At 37.5% G+C, this 21,727-nt stretch overlaps 2 protein-coding genes across 2 annotated transcripts; both read left to right on the top strand.

Moving 5' to 3' along the window:
• Nucleotides 1-1,044: 1,044 nt before the first annotated feature.
• Nucleotides 1,045-1,833, top strand: LOC149007757 (Glutaredoxin family protein). The gene has a single exon (XM_089167145.1). It carries the CDS (start codon nucleotides 1,045-1,047, stop codon nucleotides 1,831-1,833), a length of 789 nt encoding a protein of 262 aa, XP_089023271.1.
• Nucleotides 1,834-16,232: 14,399 nt separating this feature from the next.
• Nucleotides 16,233-21,557, top strand: LOC149007756 (putative inactive receptor-like protein kinase At3g56050). The gene is given in 10 exon segments (XM_089165155.1): nucleotides 16,233-16,535; nucleotides 16,626-16,689; nucleotides 16,691-16,762; nucleotides 17,868-17,939; nucleotides 18,049-18,192; nucleotides 18,283-18,423; nucleotides 18,845-19,389; nucleotides 19,716-19,906; nucleotides 19,991-20,123; nucleotides 20,666-21,557. Coding segments are annotated over 10 exon segments (2,067 nt in total). The 5' UTR covers nucleotides 16,233-16,426; the 3' UTR covers nucleotides 21,262-21,557.
• Nucleotides 21,558-21,727: the final 170 nt, after the last annotated feature.

Genomic DNA, 21,727 nt, shown 5'->3' with positions numbered 1-21,727 from the left:
TAACAGCTAAGACTAAATCTTTTACTTAAGACAATGGTTTACAAAATCCATTTACTATAAACCTAACATTTTCCATATATATTATCACACATAATCTATTAAGTTAGGAAAAGATTAAGCTAATCATCATATAATATTTATGAATTATGAGGTTCTTCGAACATAATATTCAATGGTGAAGCTTCTGCAAACTTGGGATCTCTGACTCTTTCTTGATTTTTGAAAATCTTCTAAAAAAGATCTCTTTAATCATCTTTTTAAGTATCATGTGTGAAATATTAGTACTTAGAAGATTCAAATAATCCATTTTCACTAGGGTTCTTGTCATTTTACAAATCTTTGTATTTGTAATTCATACCTATCCCTCACTTCTCTTTTATTTTCAAGTAATTTTTCAGATTCCATTTCTGTGCACCAAAACCCAGATGTAAAAAGGTTCCTTTCAACCCTGAAGCAGAAAATCAAACCCTTAACCTCCATTATTAGACTATAAAAGATCTTCTATTGTTAAATTTTGGGAAGGGAAGCATAGTAGGTCTCTCTCTAGCTCTGAGATGGAAAAACCCTTTTTTTAACCAACTTAACAACCGCTTTGAAAGCTCTCCGTTTTTTCCTGGTGATCTAACACACAGATTTCTTTCCTTTCCCTCTAAAAAAGAAAATTTTCATTTCTTGTCTTTCCTTTCTCCTTCTCACAAGTCTCTTCTCAACCTTCCTTCGTCCTTGGTTGCCCCCACAGAAAAGAGAAAAAGCCGAAACCCCTCTTTCAAAACCTGCAACTTCTACCTTCTTTTGCAGATCGCAGCTCCACTGCCTCTCATCTCATCTCATCCCACCAAAACATCCACTTTAAGCAAAACCCCATCTTCATAGCCCCACACCCATCTGCCCAAAGCAAAGAAAAAGAGAGAGAGAGAGAGAGAGAGAGAGAGAGAGCAAAAGAAGCCCCCAATTTCATCTTCACTTCTTATCTCTCCCCATCTCCCATTTGGGTTTTTTGGATTTCTGTCTTTGATTGCTTGAATCTCTCCAACCCAATCGCTAATGTGGTTACCATGGACGAAATCTCCAGGTCGAAGTCCATGGACGAAATCTCCAGGTCGAAGTCCATCACACAACGCCCAGCTTTTCGCCTGTTCTTCATTCAAAGACATTCAAAAATTATGCAAAGAAGACCTAGAACCAAAACCCCAAAAAAAATCCAACATCTTCCAACGGGTTCGCATCGCCACCGCAGTTCTTCGTTCATTATCTCGTCCTAGTACGAAATCACTCCCTCCCATCCCTTCTCCATCGCCACCGACTCCATCACAACCAGATCCGGCGCCGCCGCCAAACTCGGTCTCTATCCCAGGCGGCGAGAAGCGAATCGTCGTCTACTACACAAGCCTCCGTGTGATCCGCAAAACCTTCGAGGACTGCAAAAACGTTCTATTGATTCTCAGAGGGTTTAGAGTCTCGTTAGACGAGAGAGATATATCAATGGACGCTAGCTTATTGGAAGAACTACAGATGATCTTGGGTAGTAAGGAGCTTACTCTACCTAGGGTTTTCATCGGCGGCAGATACATGGGCGGAGCTGAAGAGATCCGTCAACTTCACGAGACCGGCGAGCTGAAGAGGTTCGTTGAAGGCTTTCCGGCGGCGGAGAACGGCGTTTGCGACGAATGCGGCGGTTTCCGGTTTATATTGTGCGATCAGTGCAACGGCAGCCATAAATGCTATATTGAGAAAGGTGGGTTCAAGATTTGCCCATCTTGCAATGTCAACGGTCTGATTAGGTGCCCGTCTTGTTATTCTTCCCTAGGCGTAGATACACCCAGGCTCAAGTAGTTTTTTTTTTTTTCTTTTTCTCTTTTTCTTTTCTGGGAGTGTTAGTTTAAGAAAACAAATAGTGACGTTTTTATTTTGTAATTTTGTTGATTTACTTACTTGTTCATAAATAGTGATCATGTAAGTCTCTCTCGCATCAAGGAAATACTCCTATCATCTTTTTTTTCTTACTTCGGATAGACGATGTGATGGCTTGTGGTCCCCACAAAGGGGGGTGGGCGGCACGTGATACCCGTGGGTGTCACGTGTCGTCCGCTCGCTTTTGGCGTCAGGGGGTGCGTGGGTGTTGTCAGGAGTTTAAGTGGATCTAACGGTGTGAATGGATATCCTAAACGGAAGGGGTTGAATGGCGGAGATGGCGTGTTGAAAACCTCCTCTGGAGAGGTGGGGACCACAACACGTGCTATAGTGAAGTTGTGAGTTGTGAGTAGTGAGTGGTGCCTCTCTGGCTCTCTCGCTTCCACCAGCTAATTGCGTAATTAGTGATTAAGGATGGATGGATGGATGATAATAATTGGTATTAATCATTAGAAATTAATTAAGTTATCCAACTAATTCAATCTAATTGGGTTACCTAAACTGAGTAATTAAATTACTTCTCATCTGTATTTCTATAATATAGAAAGTAATAATAAAGGAGTTAAATAAATAAATGGCACATGCGTTCGATAATAAATCATAATCCTTAATAATGCAAAGTGGGCCAGAGAGTTTGAAAGCCGACCTTCTCTCTTCTCAGTTCCCACCCTACCGAAGCTAACAGTCGTGACTAGTAGTTGACTTTGTTCACTCCAATTTTCTTCTCCTCACCAACCAGTGTCGCAGTCTTCTTCAACCAAACGTTTCTGCTTTAAGAATTAGTAAAAAAAATACTTTTTTTGGACATTTTAGACATTTTATTTTTGAAAAACTATTTTTTGTTGGGTTATCAAACAAATAAATAATATATATCAAAAATATTGAGGTTGATGGAATAAGTTGAGTCAAGTTCTTTAATCTATCTCGTATTAGGTTGGCTGAATTTGATGCCAATATACTGGAGTAGGTCCATTAGGCGCATAACATTTGATTTCATTGATTTTTTTACGTCAATTGATGCATACGAAGAGGACATATCTAGTTCAATTTAGGACGAACTTCTTGCATCATGGTTAGGTATTGGTGATAGTATTTGTATTGGTGTACGTCAATACCTTGATGAACCATTATTTTTTAATCTAAAAAAACCCTTTGATATGAATCGTAATGTCTAAAACCCTTCGATACGTATTGAAGGCAAACATCTTGCATCAATCTTGAATTGTATCAAATACAGTAGTAACATTTTCTCTTCAATATGATATGGACATATGGTATTTGTACAAGAGTCATACGATGCATTTGAAACATATAATATTTATTTTGTTGCATTCTAAAATAGATAAATAAATAAATAAATAAATTACCATGTATTGGAATTCAATACGTAGTTGGTATGGAAATGGAAGTGGCATGTAGCGATATTATGAACCTCATAACCAATATTGTAACTTTTTATTAAGTATTCCCTAAATGGTATAATTGGCATTGCATTTGGTGTGGCAAGTAAGACAGTTTGGTCTACACTTCTGACTCGTGAATTGTTGTTGATCTTTGTATTGAAGACCCTTGGTGTTTCTCTTGCCCTCCACATCAATAAATCCACTTGTAATTCTATAAGAAATAATTTCACACAATGGAAACAGGTTGTATCCTTGTATGTATTAAAAGCAGGGAATAAATGATTTATAATAATAATAATAATAATAATAATAATAATAATAATAATAATAATTAATTGGGTCGTCACTCGTCAGCTGTCAGTTCTGAGATTTGGACCTCCAGGCATAAGTTGTCTTCCCTTTTTTTGGGTAGAATTAGTTGTCATCCTTGGGGTTGAAGTCATGGAATGGACATTCTTCATCTGCATCCGCGTCCATTACGAGTCCGGATCTGCAACCCGCTCCCCCGACGGGTTACCGCCACAAAAAACAGGGGGCCCAAGGTGGTGATGGGAGGTGTTTTTTTTTTTTGTTTTTTTGTTTTTTTTTTTTTTAACATTTTCAGCGGTGGGGCCCACCTCTTTTGTGGCCGTCGGGGTGATGATCCAGATTCGTCCATTACTAGCTTAATTTTGAAACTGGAAAAATTAAATAACTTGCAAAAAAAAAAAATGATAATAATAATAGAATTGAGGGGAGATGAAAGTGATCGAACATGTGGACTGTCAAAATTGAATCTAAATCATGGTTTCAATGCATGGTATATATTGAATAAGTATCATTGACATGGAATTTGATACAATATAGGGTTGGATATCAGTGAGTATTTATGGTATCGAACATAGTTATCTTTAAGAATGAATTTTTAGATTTTATTATCTTTGTTTGTATCCCAACTATTGCAGTGTTAGTATTACAATGTCACAAGATTGATACTTATCAAAACGATATCGATACCTTAAACTAGGATTTTTGTTCGTGGTAGAGCGGACATCGTCCGCTCACTACCGCGAACATGACACGTGGAAGGGTTTCATCTAACGGCTAAAAACCAATAAGCGGGGACGTAATCTTAAATCCGAATTTCGTTTTACATGTGAGAGTTTAAAGTTTTTAAATTTATAATCAAACCCCTCAAATTTACATAAGAACTCTCACTTGATTCAACAACAAGATAAAACCATATGATGGAGGGGGTGTGATGGGCGGTGGTGATTTCTGGCATGGGGAAGATGGGCAGTGGTTGCCGCAAAGAGAGGGGGAGGTAGTGGTTACCAACGGTGGGGTTGCCGGCAAAGAGCCCACGAATCAAGTGAGAGTTCTTTTGTAAATTTGAGGGGTTTGATTGTAAATTTAAAAACTTTAGAACCTCACATGTAAAACAAAATTCAGATTTACGATTACGTCCCCGCTTATTGGTTTTTAGCCGTTAGATGAAACGCTATCGTCCGCTCACTGCCGCGAATAAAAATCCCTTAAACCATGTCCATTCAAGATTGTGCGATGGTATCTTGTTTTCTACCCTTCCTCTTGTGCAATTTATCGGGTCAAAATTTTTTTTTTTGGGGTGAAATTAGAATTACCTCAGCAAAAGAACTTGGATTGCACAAGAACTTTCTCACTGATGAATGTTAGATTTCTTTATTATATATTACAAGATTCTATTTGAGAGTGTTGTGGAGAACATATAGCCCAATGGGCCCCTTAGGAGAGACACACACCCCCACTCGGGTAGGTGTGTCCCCATCCCTCAGGAGGTTCAGAATGCCCCTCAAGAGATACACACCCCCCACTCGGGTAGGTGTGTCCTCATCCCTCAGGAGGTTCAGAATGCCCCTCAAGAGAGACACACCCCCCACTCTGGAAGGTGTGTCCCCCTCCCTCAGAAGGTTCAGAAAGCCCCTCGGGAGAGACACATAGCCCCACTCGGGAAGGTATGTCCCTCTCCCTCAGGAGGTTCAAAGAACTCCCTCGGGGGAACACACACACCCACTAGGGTAAGTGTGTCCCTTTCCTCGGGAGACTCAGAAAGCCCTTTTGAGGAGAGAGCACATACCCACTCGGGCAGGTGCAGGTGCGTTATCCCCTCGGGAGCCTTGTCTGAAAAGAGTTCGAAATATAAGAAGACCTTTAGTACCAAGAGTGACATTGAAGACGACCAAGTCAAGGGTCAGTTACAGATAACTATTCAACATATCCGTTTCGAGACTTGGGGAAATGGATAGGCGAATAACGGCTCTATTAGCCCGACAAAGAAGGGAGTGTGCTTCCTTAGATCTCTCGCCCATTCTTCAACAGAAAGGGCGAAATACAAGTAGACACCGCCTCCAGGTATCCTCTATATAAGCCTTCATCCTATATGGAGAAAGGTACGAGTTTCATCTTACCATTATTCACTACGCCTTGAGAACTCTCTCAAGGTCTTCGATTGTTGCCTAGACTAACTTGGGCGTTGGAGGCGGTTTCCCAGCCAAAACTTGGCCGGCCCGGCCCGTTCTTGTTTTCTTTGTGGGTGCAGGCATTTTAGCTACTTTTATTCGGTTGGTGAAGCCTCAAAGAGGTTATTCAACTATTAGGCTCTCAAAGAAATTTTAGATGCAACAGAGAGACAAATATTCATGTCGTTAGCACCATCGGTATTGTGATCTTTAATCTTTTTCTCAGGAACAAATCCTTTCAATTTCCAAACCATATAAACTAGGGTGCAAGTTTGGCGACATGTCTTGAACCCGCTGGTTCATTTTGATCACTTGACTCTATCGTAATTAATATTAATAACAAAACAATAAAACAATACATACTAACCTAGTTTAGGGGTATTTAGTAAATCATGAAGAATCATTTAGCATTTTAAATCATAAAAATGCAATATTCGTTTTCAAGCATAATACATTTCATTATCGAATTTTAATTTATTTTACAATTAAATACCTTTTGATATAGGTTAAATGCATGACCTGACACTAACCCTGGTCTAGACTCTAAGAGGCGTGTTGATGTAGCCTTAACCCGCATTCGACACCAAAATTTTGAGCCTAAACCTTATTCAAGCCTAGGGCGGATTCAAATTGTCAAGAGCAAACTTGCACACTAGAATTTCTAAGTCTTCCATAAGCAATTGTGGAAATATATCCTGCCATTCTCCAAAATCTGAAGTGTATTAGCATTAAAATTTGAAATGTTAATGTAACTCCAATGCCAAATTGTTGGTAACTTATACTTTCGTTTAAGATGTAAGTAAGTTGGAAAAATGAAATCACAAAGGCATATATGAATTTTGGTCATAAAAATAATGATGTATTCTTAGTTGATTGTTTTGGATATCACACGAGAGGCAAATGCAAGATATTCTTCTTTTTATAAATTTAAAATAACCTAATCAAGGTGGAACCTCAGGAGGTCCAAATGAAAATTATCAAAAATCAATTGATCCTTTGGGGATTTTTATCGGCTGCTGTTTTGACATGGTACAGTTTCCTTTTGTGAGTGGTTAGATTACTGACAAGTGTGATATTCTAATCTTACGGTAATAGTTCAACAGCAGCTAACCCATCTTTAATCCAGGTTCATTTTCCTTCGACTGTCTCCCAACCTTAAGGGTGTCAATTGCGTACCGAAACAGTTTAGTCGACAATCTAATGACTTACAGTAGGAAACTGTACCATGTAAGAACAGCAGCCGATAAAAATCCTTCCTTTCTATGGGCTTGTTGGGTCTTTACTTGATTTCTTGACTAAGCCTGTTTATATAACCGTAATTGGGTACTTAGGCCTATTCTTACCAAAAAAAAATTGGGTTAGGCTTATTCTTACCAAAAAATATTGAGTTAGGCCTATTTGGTATAATTTCAACTCCTCTTCCAACTTTGAAATTATCAAAGCATTCCAATTACTAAGCCCATACTACTTAAATTTTAAATCCGTTTAATGCCCATTTAGCTTGAATAAAACTGGCTTAATTAAAAACCAATCATAATTGATGAGTTCGATTCCTCTACCAATCATAAGGTTGAAAGATAGCTTTCTCTTAATTTTGGCTGCCATATATCCAATTGGGGTCCATCTCGTCAGTGTTTAGAGGTGAATTCCCTCTTAAATGTATAGTAACAATAACAGGGGAAAAATTATTAAAGATAAAGGGATCCTAGTTTCCATGCTTGCCCACCACAAATTCGATCCAACCAAACCAAATTGAGAGTTCGAATCACCTCCCTTAAGTGCTCTCTTGATCGTTTTACACTATACATATCGTACGGAGCCATGTGGGACCCACTGGGAGTTCTACATTTGGGTTATTATTTATCTTGTTCAGACGTGGCCCACTACAATTTGTGTGTGCTGAAAAAACATTAGGTGTGCTCCCCTGATGGGTAGGTGATCTAGACTCTCGAATTTGATACCCTTGGACACGCGACCACACGTCTCTCCCATCTCATGATAACCCATTGTCGCGTGACTTGGGCTCAAGGAGCAAGGCCCATTTCAAGGAGTTAATAACCAAGGTTTTGTACCACTGATTGTCTCATGGGTCCCACTCATGACAAATTTTCCTTGGGTCCCACTCATGACAAAATTTTCTTTTCCACATGACCCATCCAGTGCCTTTGAGATGGGGTTAGTCCTTTGTCCCAGCGACACGGCAAATGGATAACCGAAATCCACCTCCGAATTCGCATTCGTATTCGTTTAAGGGTATCCGTATCCGAAAATTTTCTTACCGGAAAATATCCGTATCCGTTCATTAAGCAACCGGATTCGGATTCGGATAATTGCTTATCGGATCGGATAATATCCAGATAAATTTTTATCCGGATAGAATAGAGTATTTAACATTTTTTCTTTAAAAATAGGTGATAATCGGATTCGGATACCGGTAACCGGATTCGGATAGCGGTATTCGGTAACCGGAAATTAGAAATTTAGAATAAAACATGTAAAAAGGTTATCAAAAATAACGGATATTTATCGGATCGGATTATACGAACCGAAAAGGGAGCGGAGCCTCTAAATTGCCGGATGGATCGGAGGAGGGATGTAACGGATTCGGATTGGGGATCGGCGAATCGGTCGTGGCTAGTCCTTTGGCCGACGTTAGGCATTGCCATATGGTGGTGGTGGTGATTATCCAATTCAGACTAGACCAGGAGAGTTTTCCATTTTTCCAAACAATGTCAGCATGCGTGTGTGGTTTCTTATAAGTGAATCAAGTAACAGCTGTGGCCAATGCTTGATACGAATGGAGTCCGGATCCTCACCCCGTCAGGGGAGCACAAACTGCTCCCCGACAGCTTCCCAACCACACAAATACGTGGGGCCCATAAGTGAAAAACACTTTTTGAAAAAATTTAAAAAAAAAAAAAAACTTCAAAATTTCACTTGTGGGCCCCACGTATTTGTGTGGTTGCCGTCGGGGTGAGGATCCAGACTCATATGGATGTACCATCCAATGTTATCTCTCAAAAAAAAAAAAAAATTTGCTAAATATCTAATGATATTCTCTAATATCTTTTGTTTTTGGGGTAATTAATGGTATTCTCTAATATCATAAGATAATAATTATATCTCGGACTAAATAAAAAGGCCATTAATCTAAGGAAGAATCACTAGATCTACTATTCAATAATTAATACATTTTTAACACTTAGGATGATTGAGAGTGTATAAATTGAATTGGTTATGCTGTAATGCATTATTATTGATTGATAATATTATATTATTATTTTGATTGATAGAATAATTGACATGAATTTATTAGTTATGTCAACCTCAAGGGATTCGGCTAACACCGTTTTCCATAGTATGATATTAAGAGTTAGAATATTTTTAAGACCATAAGCAAGCCTCACCTTATATATAAAACAGGTATTCCCCACCTTTATATATAAGGCTATCTCTAAAGAAAGTCGAAGTGCATGTAAGCTCGCTTGAATAAAGCAAAATCTTATCATTTTTAATATTTTTGATTACCTTAAATCCTTTTCAACCAGGTTTTTTTCTTTCTTTTTCCTTATAATATAAGGCAAATGGTTTCCTAATGTAGGGATCATTTATATGTTTTTATTTTTTATATAGCACCTTGGGTTTTTTCCCCCTCCCCTCTAGTATCCACCGTTTCCGCTAAACTGAGTTGCAGTGATAATCTAGCTGAAATAGCACAAATTCTCTTTGGCTATGTTTGTTTGCTGGACTAAATGTGGGGTGAGAAAATTCTTGTAAAATCAAACTTTTCCTTTAAATCTTAAAAGTGTAGTTTGCTTGGTTGTTTGAGGTGAAAAAAATTAAAGACAAGTCTAGTGAGGTGGTAAGGCAACTTTTTCACCCAAGTCTTTTCAAAACCCAATAAAATGTATAAGATTTTGTGAAAAAAGTGTGAAAAAGTAAAAAGTAAAACCCACAATTAACATTTTTTCACAAAATTCCTTTCTTTCCTTTCCTTTCCTTTCTTTTCCATCTCCTTCATCCCACTACACATCTTTTTTTTTCCCACCATTTTTTTCCCGTGCCACCTTTGCAAACAAATGCAACCAAAGTGTCTACAGCCAAAACAACTTTGTTACAAACGACTTGAATTAGCTTTGAAGGGTTAGCATTCAGCTGAGAAATTCATAACCTATTTCTAGCATGAAAAATGAAGTAACAAGTTGAGGTATTTGTCTGGAAGACCCAAGAGATGTCCACCTTATTCCATTTAAACAATTGACTAATAACTTAGAATACAAAACTCTTATCTACAGAAGAGTTGAATTGAACTCTTCTAAGATGTAACCCAAGATGTCCAGCCACCAACAATTTTTATGAAATGTTGCATTTAAAAAATAAATATGCATATCATTTGTGTGCTAACTTTGAAGTGAGTTGAGAAAAAGTTTGAAAATTTTAATTTTTTCACGAAAATTTGAAGTATGGTTTGTTTAGTTTATTGGGTGTGAGAAAGTTGATATTCATTTGCTGATGTGGCATGTTAACTTTCTCACCCAATCTTTTTTCAAAGGCTTACAAAATATATAGAATTTTGTGGAAAAAGTATGAAAAACTTATAAAATAGGACCCGCATTTTTACAAAATCTTTTCATGTTCCCCCACCCTATTACATATAGGTCTTACATGTTTATTTTTCTCATCCAATCTTTAAAAGAAATGATTGCTAGTTTTAGTAGAATTGTTACAAAAACCACAAAAAGGGTCAATAGAAGTCCATCAACTTGTCGAATCAACCACCAGAACCCCTTGGAGAAGTCTCCAAAAGAATATTTGATACCTAGGGACCCCTGGAGACTCCAAAAAGTAGAAGCAAATATAATTCTTTTATCTCTACTTCTCTAGTGAAACTTATTTCTCTTGATATATTAGAAGCTAGATTATATTAAAAGCGGTTAATCACAATTAATTTCCCTCTTAGTTGACTAAATAACACTTGGACTCTTTATTTGGATAATGGCAGTTAAATCCCCACTTACCTGGTAAATGAAACAAATCTCTCTATGTACTATTAAATTTCTCAATTAAGTGGTGCCTTTGCTATAAAATATTTTTGTTAAAAACCCCAAGGTATCATTAACTATGAGGATATTTTAATGTAAATCCTAAACTAATATTAACGATGACAATATTTTAGTGCAATCCTCAATTACCTTAATAGTTAAAACTATGGAACAACAGTTCGGCGAAATTCGCCGAAATTTCGGTAAATTTCACTCATTTCGGTGGTAAGCAAATCGAAATCCACCACCGAAACCGACTTTACCATATGTCGCTGGAATATTGCCTGAAAATCGACGATATTCCGACGATTGGCAAAATACTGGGGGTTTTCGACTTTTCGTGGCTGAGAAAACCACCGAGAGCTCTTGAAGTGGTCAGACAACAGCTCCAACCTGCAACCTCCTCTTCATCCTCCTCGTTGGACTAGGCGCACCCGCAACTGACTTTACTGCAAACTTAGGACCTAGGAAGGTCGACAGAGGTAAGCGGAAACAGAGACAACTCATGAGTAGAAGGAACATAAACTGTGTGTTCTACGCAGAAGACTACCATCCAATCCAAGCAGGAAGAATCAACGGGACTGATATTGTTCCTCACGATAGCGCCGTTTACAGAGCTCTTCTTTGCTCTTCTGCTGGCCTTTGTAAGCTCGGCGAAACTTTCGATAAAGTTTGCCGGTTCGATAGCCAATGAACCGGGGAACTTCAACGAAACTTCGCACCCTGGTTAAAACCCTTAATTAACATCAATTAATATAAGTGCTAAAATCCCAAAACACTCCTCTAAGAAAAGGGTAAATAAGATCTTCTCACCCTATTATATTCAAGGGGGTTACGATGATGTTTAAGAACTCACTCAAAATTCTGAATTTTGAGTTCTTAAAAAGGAGGTTATGCCCACGATTGAGTAGAGATGGATGGATTTCACAATGAAGAAGAACAGTAGCTTGTTGTTTTCTGCCGTTCTCTACTATTTTGAGAGACAATAAGTTAGTAATTCAATGAAAAAGATCGAAAGGTCTTGTACTACATACAGAACACTCAAAACAGCAAGGCAAGACTTCCAAAATGTTAAAGATCCATAATTAGCCATTTTTAAGAACTCAAAATTCTGAACAAAACACATCCTACTTGAGGATGGCCAACATTGACAAGCAGCCACCCGGACATCTTTAGGCCCGAAACAGGCTTTGAAACATTTTCCTAGTGAAAATTGATCTTTACCGTAAGAACTTGCCTCTACCTTTTTTCAACTTGTTTAAAATATCGTTAATATTTCATTGAAATTTTTGGCTTCGATGTAGTACTTTAGCTATCAAATGATAGAATCTTCATTTTTCTTTGAGAACTCATAGCTACAATTTTATATATACAGGTCTATCCATGGCCCCAACGAAATTTAAACGATTGATCTTGTACTATGAGGTGTTGATTTTTACCAAGTGATCCTACCCCAATCCGTTTTGACAGCAAGAGTTAAAAGACTTGAGCACCTTATATTTAGAACTTATTAATGAATAACATTAAATGTTAATGTAATGTCAAAATTCTTGAAGATAAAAATGTTGCCTAGAAATCGAAACAAACGTGCTTCAATTTATGGCTTTTCTATGTAAAAAATTAAAGGGGATCTTCTAAACGCATGATTTAATTTGTTGGGCAAAATAATAATACCATACTTACTATAAGACCCCACCTCCAACACAAATTCACAACCACCACCTAACCATATAATAGAAATTCACAATTACCACCTAACTAACTAATTAATGGAACAGAAAAAAAAGGGCAACAAAAAAAAAACCAACCAAAGAACGCCAAGGAGAAAAACGGGACAAAGTTTGGAAGAGGGGGACAAGCAACACCACAACCAACTTTTTTCCGTTTACCATTTACAATTATCGCCCAACTCTCAAATTCGAAAACAACCATCGCCAGATTGCTAATTAGGCAAAGTAATGAGATGGGTAAGAGACGTATTGTCCAATATTAATACTTAATAAAGTTGGATATTGATAATATCAAATAATAATCGAATAATATTGACAATTCCAAGCTGGCTCTGAAAACCAATCTCATTCGATCATTTGACATTAATAGTGATGTTACACCCTTTGATATTGATGTACAAAAAAAATTAAATGCATTGTGTACGGTGTTTGGATCATCAACTAGTAGAAATAAATAACAAACCCACCACACCTAGCTAGGTGTGTGATCCGGGTCGAACACTGGATTAGTCAGGACAAAGCCTTAGAAACCGGGGTTGGCAAACCAAAAAACAAAAATAAATAAAAATAAATAACTAACCTCCTCTCAAACTTTTCTAATATACATTTGAGAGGGGCACCAACCAAATGACTTAGAGGTGGACCCATCTATTAAACTTGGGTTCTTACTTGTGTGGTGCATCTAACATGGTGGTGCCTGTGGTGTCCACCGTTGAATGCACACCGCGTGAATTTCATTAAATTTTAGAGGCTCAAAACACTGTGTGCATATTTAACCAACTTAAGTTAAACAAAACTAGTTTTTTAAATGAACCATGTTTTAAATGGTCGGGATTGAATAAAATTCACGTCGCATACATCCAATTGTAGATATAGATTTTTATTTTTATCCATGTCTAGGATGGAAATGGACCATCAATTTTCTTACAGATAAGTTATATGTGTCTAATGTTAGATCTAATTGTTGTCAACAGAGGATTCTAGTTCATGAGATAACTCCGGGACTTCTTCCAATGGATAATACTATTGGGAAATTAAGGAAACAAAAGAAGAAATAGAGAAGAAACAGAGGAAGAAGAAAGAGATGGCACCACCAACAAGAATCGACAACCGGTGATAGTATGTTAAATTTAATTAACTCATAAATAATGGGAGAAAAAAAAAAGAATTTTATTAGAGGATTTTAGATTTAATTTAACAAATCTGAGGTGAATATTTTAAATCGATTCAACTGAACCTGGATTCACACATCCGTTCGGTTGTAAAAATCTCTAGTCCTTAAATTAAAATAAAATTTTCACCTTTCAAATATAATCTTTACTTTTGGAAGGGAATTTGACTTTGGACACGTATTACTCATTTATGAGGACAATGACAAAAATAGACAACGCGATCAAATATTATTTTAGGATGAATCCACTACATCAAATGCACCACCAAACACTAAATTTTAGTAAATTATGGCTCCATAGATTTGAAGTCTATAGATTTGAAATCTCTTGATTGATGAATGTGAGATCTTTAGACCCATTTGGTTGTGACAAATAGCCTTAGTGAAATTTAGATATTCAATTTACACAAAAATGGTGAATATTTTAGCCCATTACCTATAAAAACACCTAAATATTTGCTACATTAATAAAAATTTTCAAATGATTCAAATATAATCTTTTTTTTTTTGGATGAGGTTCATCCGGCCATCTAGAGATTTCAAATCTCTTGATTCATGAATGTGAGATTTATACCCATTTGGTTGTGAAAATATTAATGAAATCTAGATATTCATCATTTTACACTAAAAATGGGTAGATTTTACCCATTACTATAAAAACACTAAATATTTGTACATTCATAAAAATTACAAATGAATTCTCTTGATTCTTGAATGGATGAGGTTTATCACCCATTTGGTTGCACCATGATCTAGATTCCTGAAAGGGAGATTTTATATATATATATACTTAAAATGGGTAATGGGCTCTAAAAACACTAAATATTTGTATATTCATAAAAATTACAAATGAATTCACAACAGATTTCATTCCACATATTCGATTAACCAAACAGTTAATTTTATGAGTTATGACTCAATATATTTGAAATCTTCATACTCATGTAACCAGACAGACCCGAAAAGAATGTGAGAGAGTACCAACTGTGAACCCTGATGAATAGAGCTTCTCAACGCTGGCTGATGCAAAGTCACTAGAAAAAAGTTTTGATTTCATTTTCATGATTTCGTCGGAGGAAAATTTCAAGTTAAAAAAATAAATAAAAAAAATAATTGAAGAAAGATTCTTAACAAAACAAAAAATAAAGGTTGAGTGAAAATGTGTTATTTGTCAAGCAAGTGGTTCCACGCCGCGTCTGTCTTAGAATGTACGACGCAAGCTGTTTTTGGAGTCCACTGAGGTGGACTTCGTCAATGCTGGCCCACCAAAACCCTTGACGACGGTGACCTAGATCCAATCATTCCAAATTAAAAAGCATCTTAGAATTAATTATTATTTTAAATATATTAACATCTCACCTGGCTTCCACATGGCTTGTTTTTTTTAATTATTATTACGAAAATACCCGGAACCTCCCACCTTGGTCTCTCATATGAGTGGGAATAAGATCTAAGATGCTACCCCCCCCCCCCCCCCCCAAAAAAAAAAAAAAACCCATCAACATTGAACAATTCAAACTTGAGCCTCCCTTCCTTCTTATGACCATTTGATTGGTATCTAAGGTGGGCCCACGAGAGAGAGCATTGTATATTCAGTATTTGATTGATATTAAGGGAGTAAGTAAGTTTAGCCTTATTGACTCGGATGAGTGACTTGACTTATTCTAAATTTGGAAAAGTCTGAATTCGATATGTGGGTGAGTTAAGATCGAAACAGAATCAGGATATTTATGTCAAGATGTTGAAAAGTTTGTCACTAAATGCGTCTTTACTTGTTATGAGTCCGAAAAAAATCTGAGTGCAAAATGGTCCTACAAGTGAGTCAGGATCATAATCAAACTAGAATATGCAATTTTGGATGTTCAAAATTTCGACCTCAAACATGTCTTGGCCTATCTTGAGTCTAAAACCAGTGTAAATTCGAAATACTAACCCTGGGGTGGGGGGGGGTTGTCAGGATTAGAGCCAAGTTTTAAAAAAACCCGACCAACTTTACCATGTTACAACCCTAATTCAAACATTAGGACAACAAAACGGATCATGCTTCTATGGTGTATTTGACATGATGGTGCATATAACTCCGTTGGATGCATGCGACGTGAATGTCATTAAATTTCAGTCATTCAACACTATGTGGAGTATGTGCACATTTAACCAACTTAAGTAAAATAAAATCGATTTTTCTACACAATGAACCGGGCTATATTTTGAGTAGTTGAAATTGAATAGAGTCCAGTGGAACACATTCAACGATGAACACTACAGGCACTACCACGTCACACGCAACACACGAGTAAGATCCCAACAAATCTCAAATTTCTGAACCGGTTACTGGAATGGGTCAAATAATGTAACTCGTAATAGAGTAGAGAATAAGGGATCAAATTTCAGTATTTGTTTCGTTCCCTTTCTTGCTAAGTTTCGGCAACTTTTCGGGTTATTTTATTTTAGTCAAATAGCACCGATAAACGCGTTTTAAAATGTCAACTCTTATCGGTCCAAAAATGCTTGCAGAGACGCCATGAGGCCCAGGACCTCGTTTGTTATTTCTCTTCGTTATCTTCTTCTTCTCTTGTTCTAACAGTTTAATCCAAAACTCTGAAATTTTGGGAATTTGTTTCTTTTTTTTTTTTTTTTGGTGTGAAAGCTTTGTTCCATTCAATACAATCTGCAGTTGAATGACTTTTGGGAAATGGTTGAGAGATGGAGATTCAATGGGCTCCGGTTTCGCATGGTCGCATTCCTGGTGCTGTGCTTATTGAATCATAATTTGTGGCTGTGCTTGTCTCTCAACGATGAGGGTGTGTGAGCTTTGCTACTCTGATCAAAACTATTGCAGGCTTTGAAGTTGGGAGGGTATGTAATTTATTGAGGATGTTGATTGCGTGCAGGTTTAGCGCTGTTGAGATTTCGTGAAGGAGTGGAGGTAGATCCTTTTGGGGCTCTTTCGAATTGGAGATGATGATGGACTCAATAATCCCTGTTCCTGGTTTGGAGTCGAGTGCTCCGACGAAAAAGTTGTGATTTTGTAAGCGATTCTTTTCCTGTGTCCATGAAATATACTCTGTTTTATTATTCCCCCACACCCCAAAATCATGATGCAAATTTTCATTTTTTTCGTGCGAATGAATTGATGTAATAAATATGAAAGAAACTTTATTCAAATTTACTTTTGGGTGTTGAGTATTTGGTACATGAACTAGACATTGGAAGCAATTTCCTGTATTTTTTTGGATGAGTTGTTCTGTTTGAACTATCTGAGCTGCTTTGAATTAGTTGATGAACATGAACCGGGACCCTGTTCTTGTGCGATTGAATTGTTTCTTAAGAGATTTAGAAAGCCTCTGCAGTGCTATCTTTGTGGATTTAAGGGCAAAAGAACCATATTCTGTTGGAAAGCAACAGCTAATCTATAGTTTTACAGAACAGATGCCAATGATTTCGATTTGTTACTTTGCCAGAAAAACTTTCATTAATGAAATTATTAAGTAATTACTGAAGTATGGAAATCTAGTGGTCTTTGTTTGGCTATTGGTGGAATAATTTTGGGTTCCTAACCAGAATATGATGAATAATTCAAAAGTTTTGACATTTTTATCGAGTACAGCACAGAAAGATACTGATAAGCAAAGCTGTTCCATTCAGGTGCTAGGTCATTGTAAGATAAGCACCTAAATCATGGAGGACTTCAGCTATCATATGATAACAAACACTTAGGTATAACATCTTGTTGTGGAACTCATATCTAGTGAGCCTCCAGGAGCTGAAGTCATATCTGAATACCTCTTAAGAAAGCTAGAAATCTTTCCCCCTCCCTCCTTTTCTCTGTCTTTTCCCCATTTCATTGTTTAGACCTTGGTTTTATCTATAATATGTTTGGAATCCATGTAGCTGACCCAATAAATTGAGATAAGGCTCTCAGCATTGTTGAATCTATAGCCAACTTGTTTGAATAGTACATGAGAAGTTATCAAATTCTTTTGGAAGTCATTTGGACTTACAAAGAGAAACTAAAACTACAGATACTGTTATATACTATTTTGTGGAATATTAGTACAATTTCATCAATGTGGTTTCCAAGTCTTTGTAAATTTGCATTTGATTGTTTTTTGGCATTTGAAAAAATGTTGTAGGGACTTGAGAGATCTGTGTCTTCAAGGAATATTAGCCTCTGAACTTGGGAATCTCATACACATAAAGTCTATGTAAGTATATGCAGTTCATGGCCTAATCTCTTAAAACTATGCAGTCCTAGTGTTTAACGTCTTCTTACAATCTCTGTCACATGTATAACCCTTTTTTGTCCCCCTGCAGCATCTTACGCAATAATTCATTTTATGGTGTCATTCCTAAAGAAATTGGAGAACTTAAGGATCTAGAGGTGTTAGATTTGGGATTTAATAACTTCAGCGGACCACTTCCATTGGACAACGGCAACAACCTATCCCTGACAATCCTGTTAGTCAAAGCTATCTAACAGTTAAGTTTCCGTTTTGTTCTGTTGACATAGGAAACTTGTATTAACATCACCTTCTGGTAATATTGCAGTTTGCTCGACAACAATGACTTTCTGGAAGACATTTCTCCTGAAATTCATGAGCTTAATATGCTTTCTGCACTTCAGGTTGATGAAAGCCACCTTAATGATGCTGTTCAAGGAACATCATGCCAAAGAAGGTTACTTGCAAGGTAAGATTATATATTTTCCAGGTGATTATCTATCTGTCTGGTTCAGTATATTCATTTGGAGGCCAACAAGGACCTTCCTGCATTTGCCATTGATGTTTGTGGCATGTTGGGCTACATCATTCTATTGAAATAGACAACAGGCATGATTTTGTCCATTCAATACCTTCATTCTTTCATCATGTGGAAAAATATTCATATAGTTGACATGGTATGAATGGATTAGATCTCAATCCAGGTTCAATTGAATGGTGTATTTGCACTTGCATTTGAAATGTGTTACTCAGACTCTTGCAGGTTGTTATATTGATTCTTCCTTCTCACTGGAGCTTTTATAAAATTCTATGCTTTTCGGTATTGAATTATTCAGAACGACTAATAGATGTTTCTGTGGCATCTTCATAAATGCTTCTATCTATTTCAGGAACATGGTGAAATCTGGAAATGTAGCTGAAAGGAGGCTGCTACTGGAGCATGTCGTTAACAGAAAAAATGAAGAGAAACTAAAATCTTCACCGAAGTCTCCACCAATTCGACCAGTCATACCACCTTACCCAGAACCATCTCCTAATGCTCCTTCTCCAACACCGTCATCCTCACCAGCACCAGCACCAGGGTCCTCTCCTGTACCAGCTCCAGCGCCAGCACCAACACCAGCAACAGCACCAGCACCAGTACCAACACCAGATTTACCTTCCTTTCCTCCAGGAGATCCACCCACACCAGTTCCTTCTCCTCCAGAAAGCCTTTCACAATCTCCTCCAGCAAGCATTGCCCAAAATCCTTCTACAGCTGCCCCCCAAAATTCTTCTCATCAGAGCAGTATAATTATAGGTGCAAGCTTGGGGTCTTCATGTTTTGCGTTATTAGTTGTCGCTGGTATTTTCGTCTGTCGAAAAAATAGGATGGGCACCGTCAAACCGTGGGCCACAGGATTGAGTGGGCAACTACAGAAAGCATTCGTAACAGGTTATTGTTCTTTCATATTGAATTTAATCATTTGGTTGTGTCTGATTCTGATTTCAGTTGAACATAAGTTAGATTACATGAGGCTGTTCTACTACAGAAACTCCAGGACACAGCAATAATGCAGTAGGATTGGACCTACTGTCTGGTGGTCTCCACCTGCCAGCTATAGATTGAATGTTCATAACCTTTGTATTGCCAAAATATGATGTGTCCTACCGTGTTGCTTGACTGCTAAATTTTTGGAGGACTCAACATCCTTTAATTTCTCATTTTGCTGCCACAACTATTGATTTTTCTTTATTATTAATGGAGAGTTTGCACTTCAGGCGTACCAAAGCTCAAGCGATCGGAGCTGGAATCTGCTTGTGAAGATTTCAGTAATATAATAGATTCCTCATCAAATCGCACTACGTACAAGGGGACACTGTCAACTGGAGTTGAAATAGCTGTGGTATCTACCGCAGTTGCATCGTCCAAGGAGTGGTCAAATCATTTTGAGGCCCAGTACAGGAAGAAGGTATTAAATTACTTGCAGAATGGAGTCCATGGGACCTTATATAACCTTCAGCAGTTCCTAATAGTTTCCTTCTGTTATGCTCAGGTAGATACATTATCAAAACTGAACCACAAGAATTTTGTGAACCTTCTTGGGTATTGTGAGGAGGAAGAACCCTTCACAAGGATGATGGTTTTCGAGTATGCTCCAAATGGAACACTTTTCGAGCATCTACACAGTGAGTTGCATAATCTTAATCTGTGTATTGTGGTGAAGCATATGGTAATCTGGTCAATTTTTCCCCTTCTTTTGACTGCCACTAACTAGACCATGAACTATGGTAAGAAACCCATGCCCAAGGTTTGGGACTTACAATTGACGAATCCAACCTCAGAGGTCTTCAGTTGAAACCATCACATTATCATAATGATCTTATTAGTCACATTCCTTTGCACCGCCCATAACTAAGATATAAAATGCCTACGACTCTTTTTAGTGTTGGGGGTTTGATTCATTCTATTTACGTTTTGACCATCAAGTGACCCTTTTTAGATGACCTAAAACAACTTATCATTTTCAAGAAACTAACTAACCTTAGCTATGGATGATTTGGATAGGAAAACCATATTTTAGTCTTAACATTGTGTCTCATACTGCAGTACAGTGATCATTATGCATTCTGTTTCCTTTCATAGGAGCAATTGGGTCTTTGGGGTTAATGATACCTACTGAGATGGCCTTATAGTTTTACTTATATCATGTTATGGTGGTGTCATGCAGTAAAAGAATCTGAGCATTTGGACTGGGGAGCACGGTTGAGGATCGGAATGGGAATGGCATACTGCCTGGATTACATGCACCAACTGAACCCACCTGTAACACATAAAGATCTGAACTCATCCACCATCTACTTGACTGAAGATTATGCAGCCAAGATCTCAGATTTCGTATTTTGGCATGAAGGAAATCCCGAAGTGGAATCGGATGCCACAGAGATCGAGGATGTGCCATCACCCATTTTTGAGAATAACATTTATAATTTTGGGTTAATACTGTTGGAGATGATAACAGGTAGACTCCGGTACTCAGAGGAAAATGGCATGCTTGAGGAATGGGCATCTATCTATTTAAGAGGAGAGCAGCCCTACATTGATATGGTAGATCCAATGCTTGAATCTTTCGAAGAGGATGAATTTGAGAAACTTTGTTCAGTAATAGCATCTTGTATACATCCTGACCCAAAACAGCGACCTACAATGAGAGAGGTTTCTACCCAATTAAAGAATATTACAGGACTGGAACCTGATGGGGCGATACCAAAACTAACTCCGCTTTGGTGGGCAGAGCTCGAGATTCTTTCCACAGAGGCATGCTAATGGGGAGCTCTGAAGTTGCAAATTCTGCAACTGTGAAAATAAGCCAACCTCTACTTTTTTTAAACTTTTTTGGCGCACTAAAGCAACGGTGTGTTTGCAGGTAGGTACTGTTCGTATCTAGTGTCAAGTATTATACTGGTTTTTGTATATAACACAGATAAAGAGAAGCTATGTGTAATTTCTGGATTTGTTTTGCTGTACAAGTTAGAATTAAAATTGTGCAAACACCAAAATTCAATTATCATATCAATAATATCCGAGTTCCATATGTTGGTTACATCCTGTTTCACTCTTTCAGAGGAGCTCTCAAGGGACATTTATGTGGGAACTGCTCCAAAACAGAGGCTTGAAGATGCCAATTCCCACTACCCTGTTCACTACATCTAGCTAAGGAATTTCATGCAAACATGACATACGGATGGAAAGAAAAAAACAGAGATGATACATCCCTTAGCTCTGGAGATTG

The sequence above is a fragment of the Hakea prostrata genome, chromosome 8, assembly GCF_041222555.1.
Source record: "Hakea prostrata isolate BN-2017 chromosome 8, UWA_Hpros_2, whole genome shotgun sequence".
NCBI lineage: Eukaryota > Viridiplantae > Streptophyta > Magnoliopsida > Proteales > Proteaceae > Hakea > Hakea prostrata.
The sequence above is the reverse complement of the archived record's forward strand: the minus strand, read 5'-3'. Positions and strand labels throughout refer to the sequence as shown.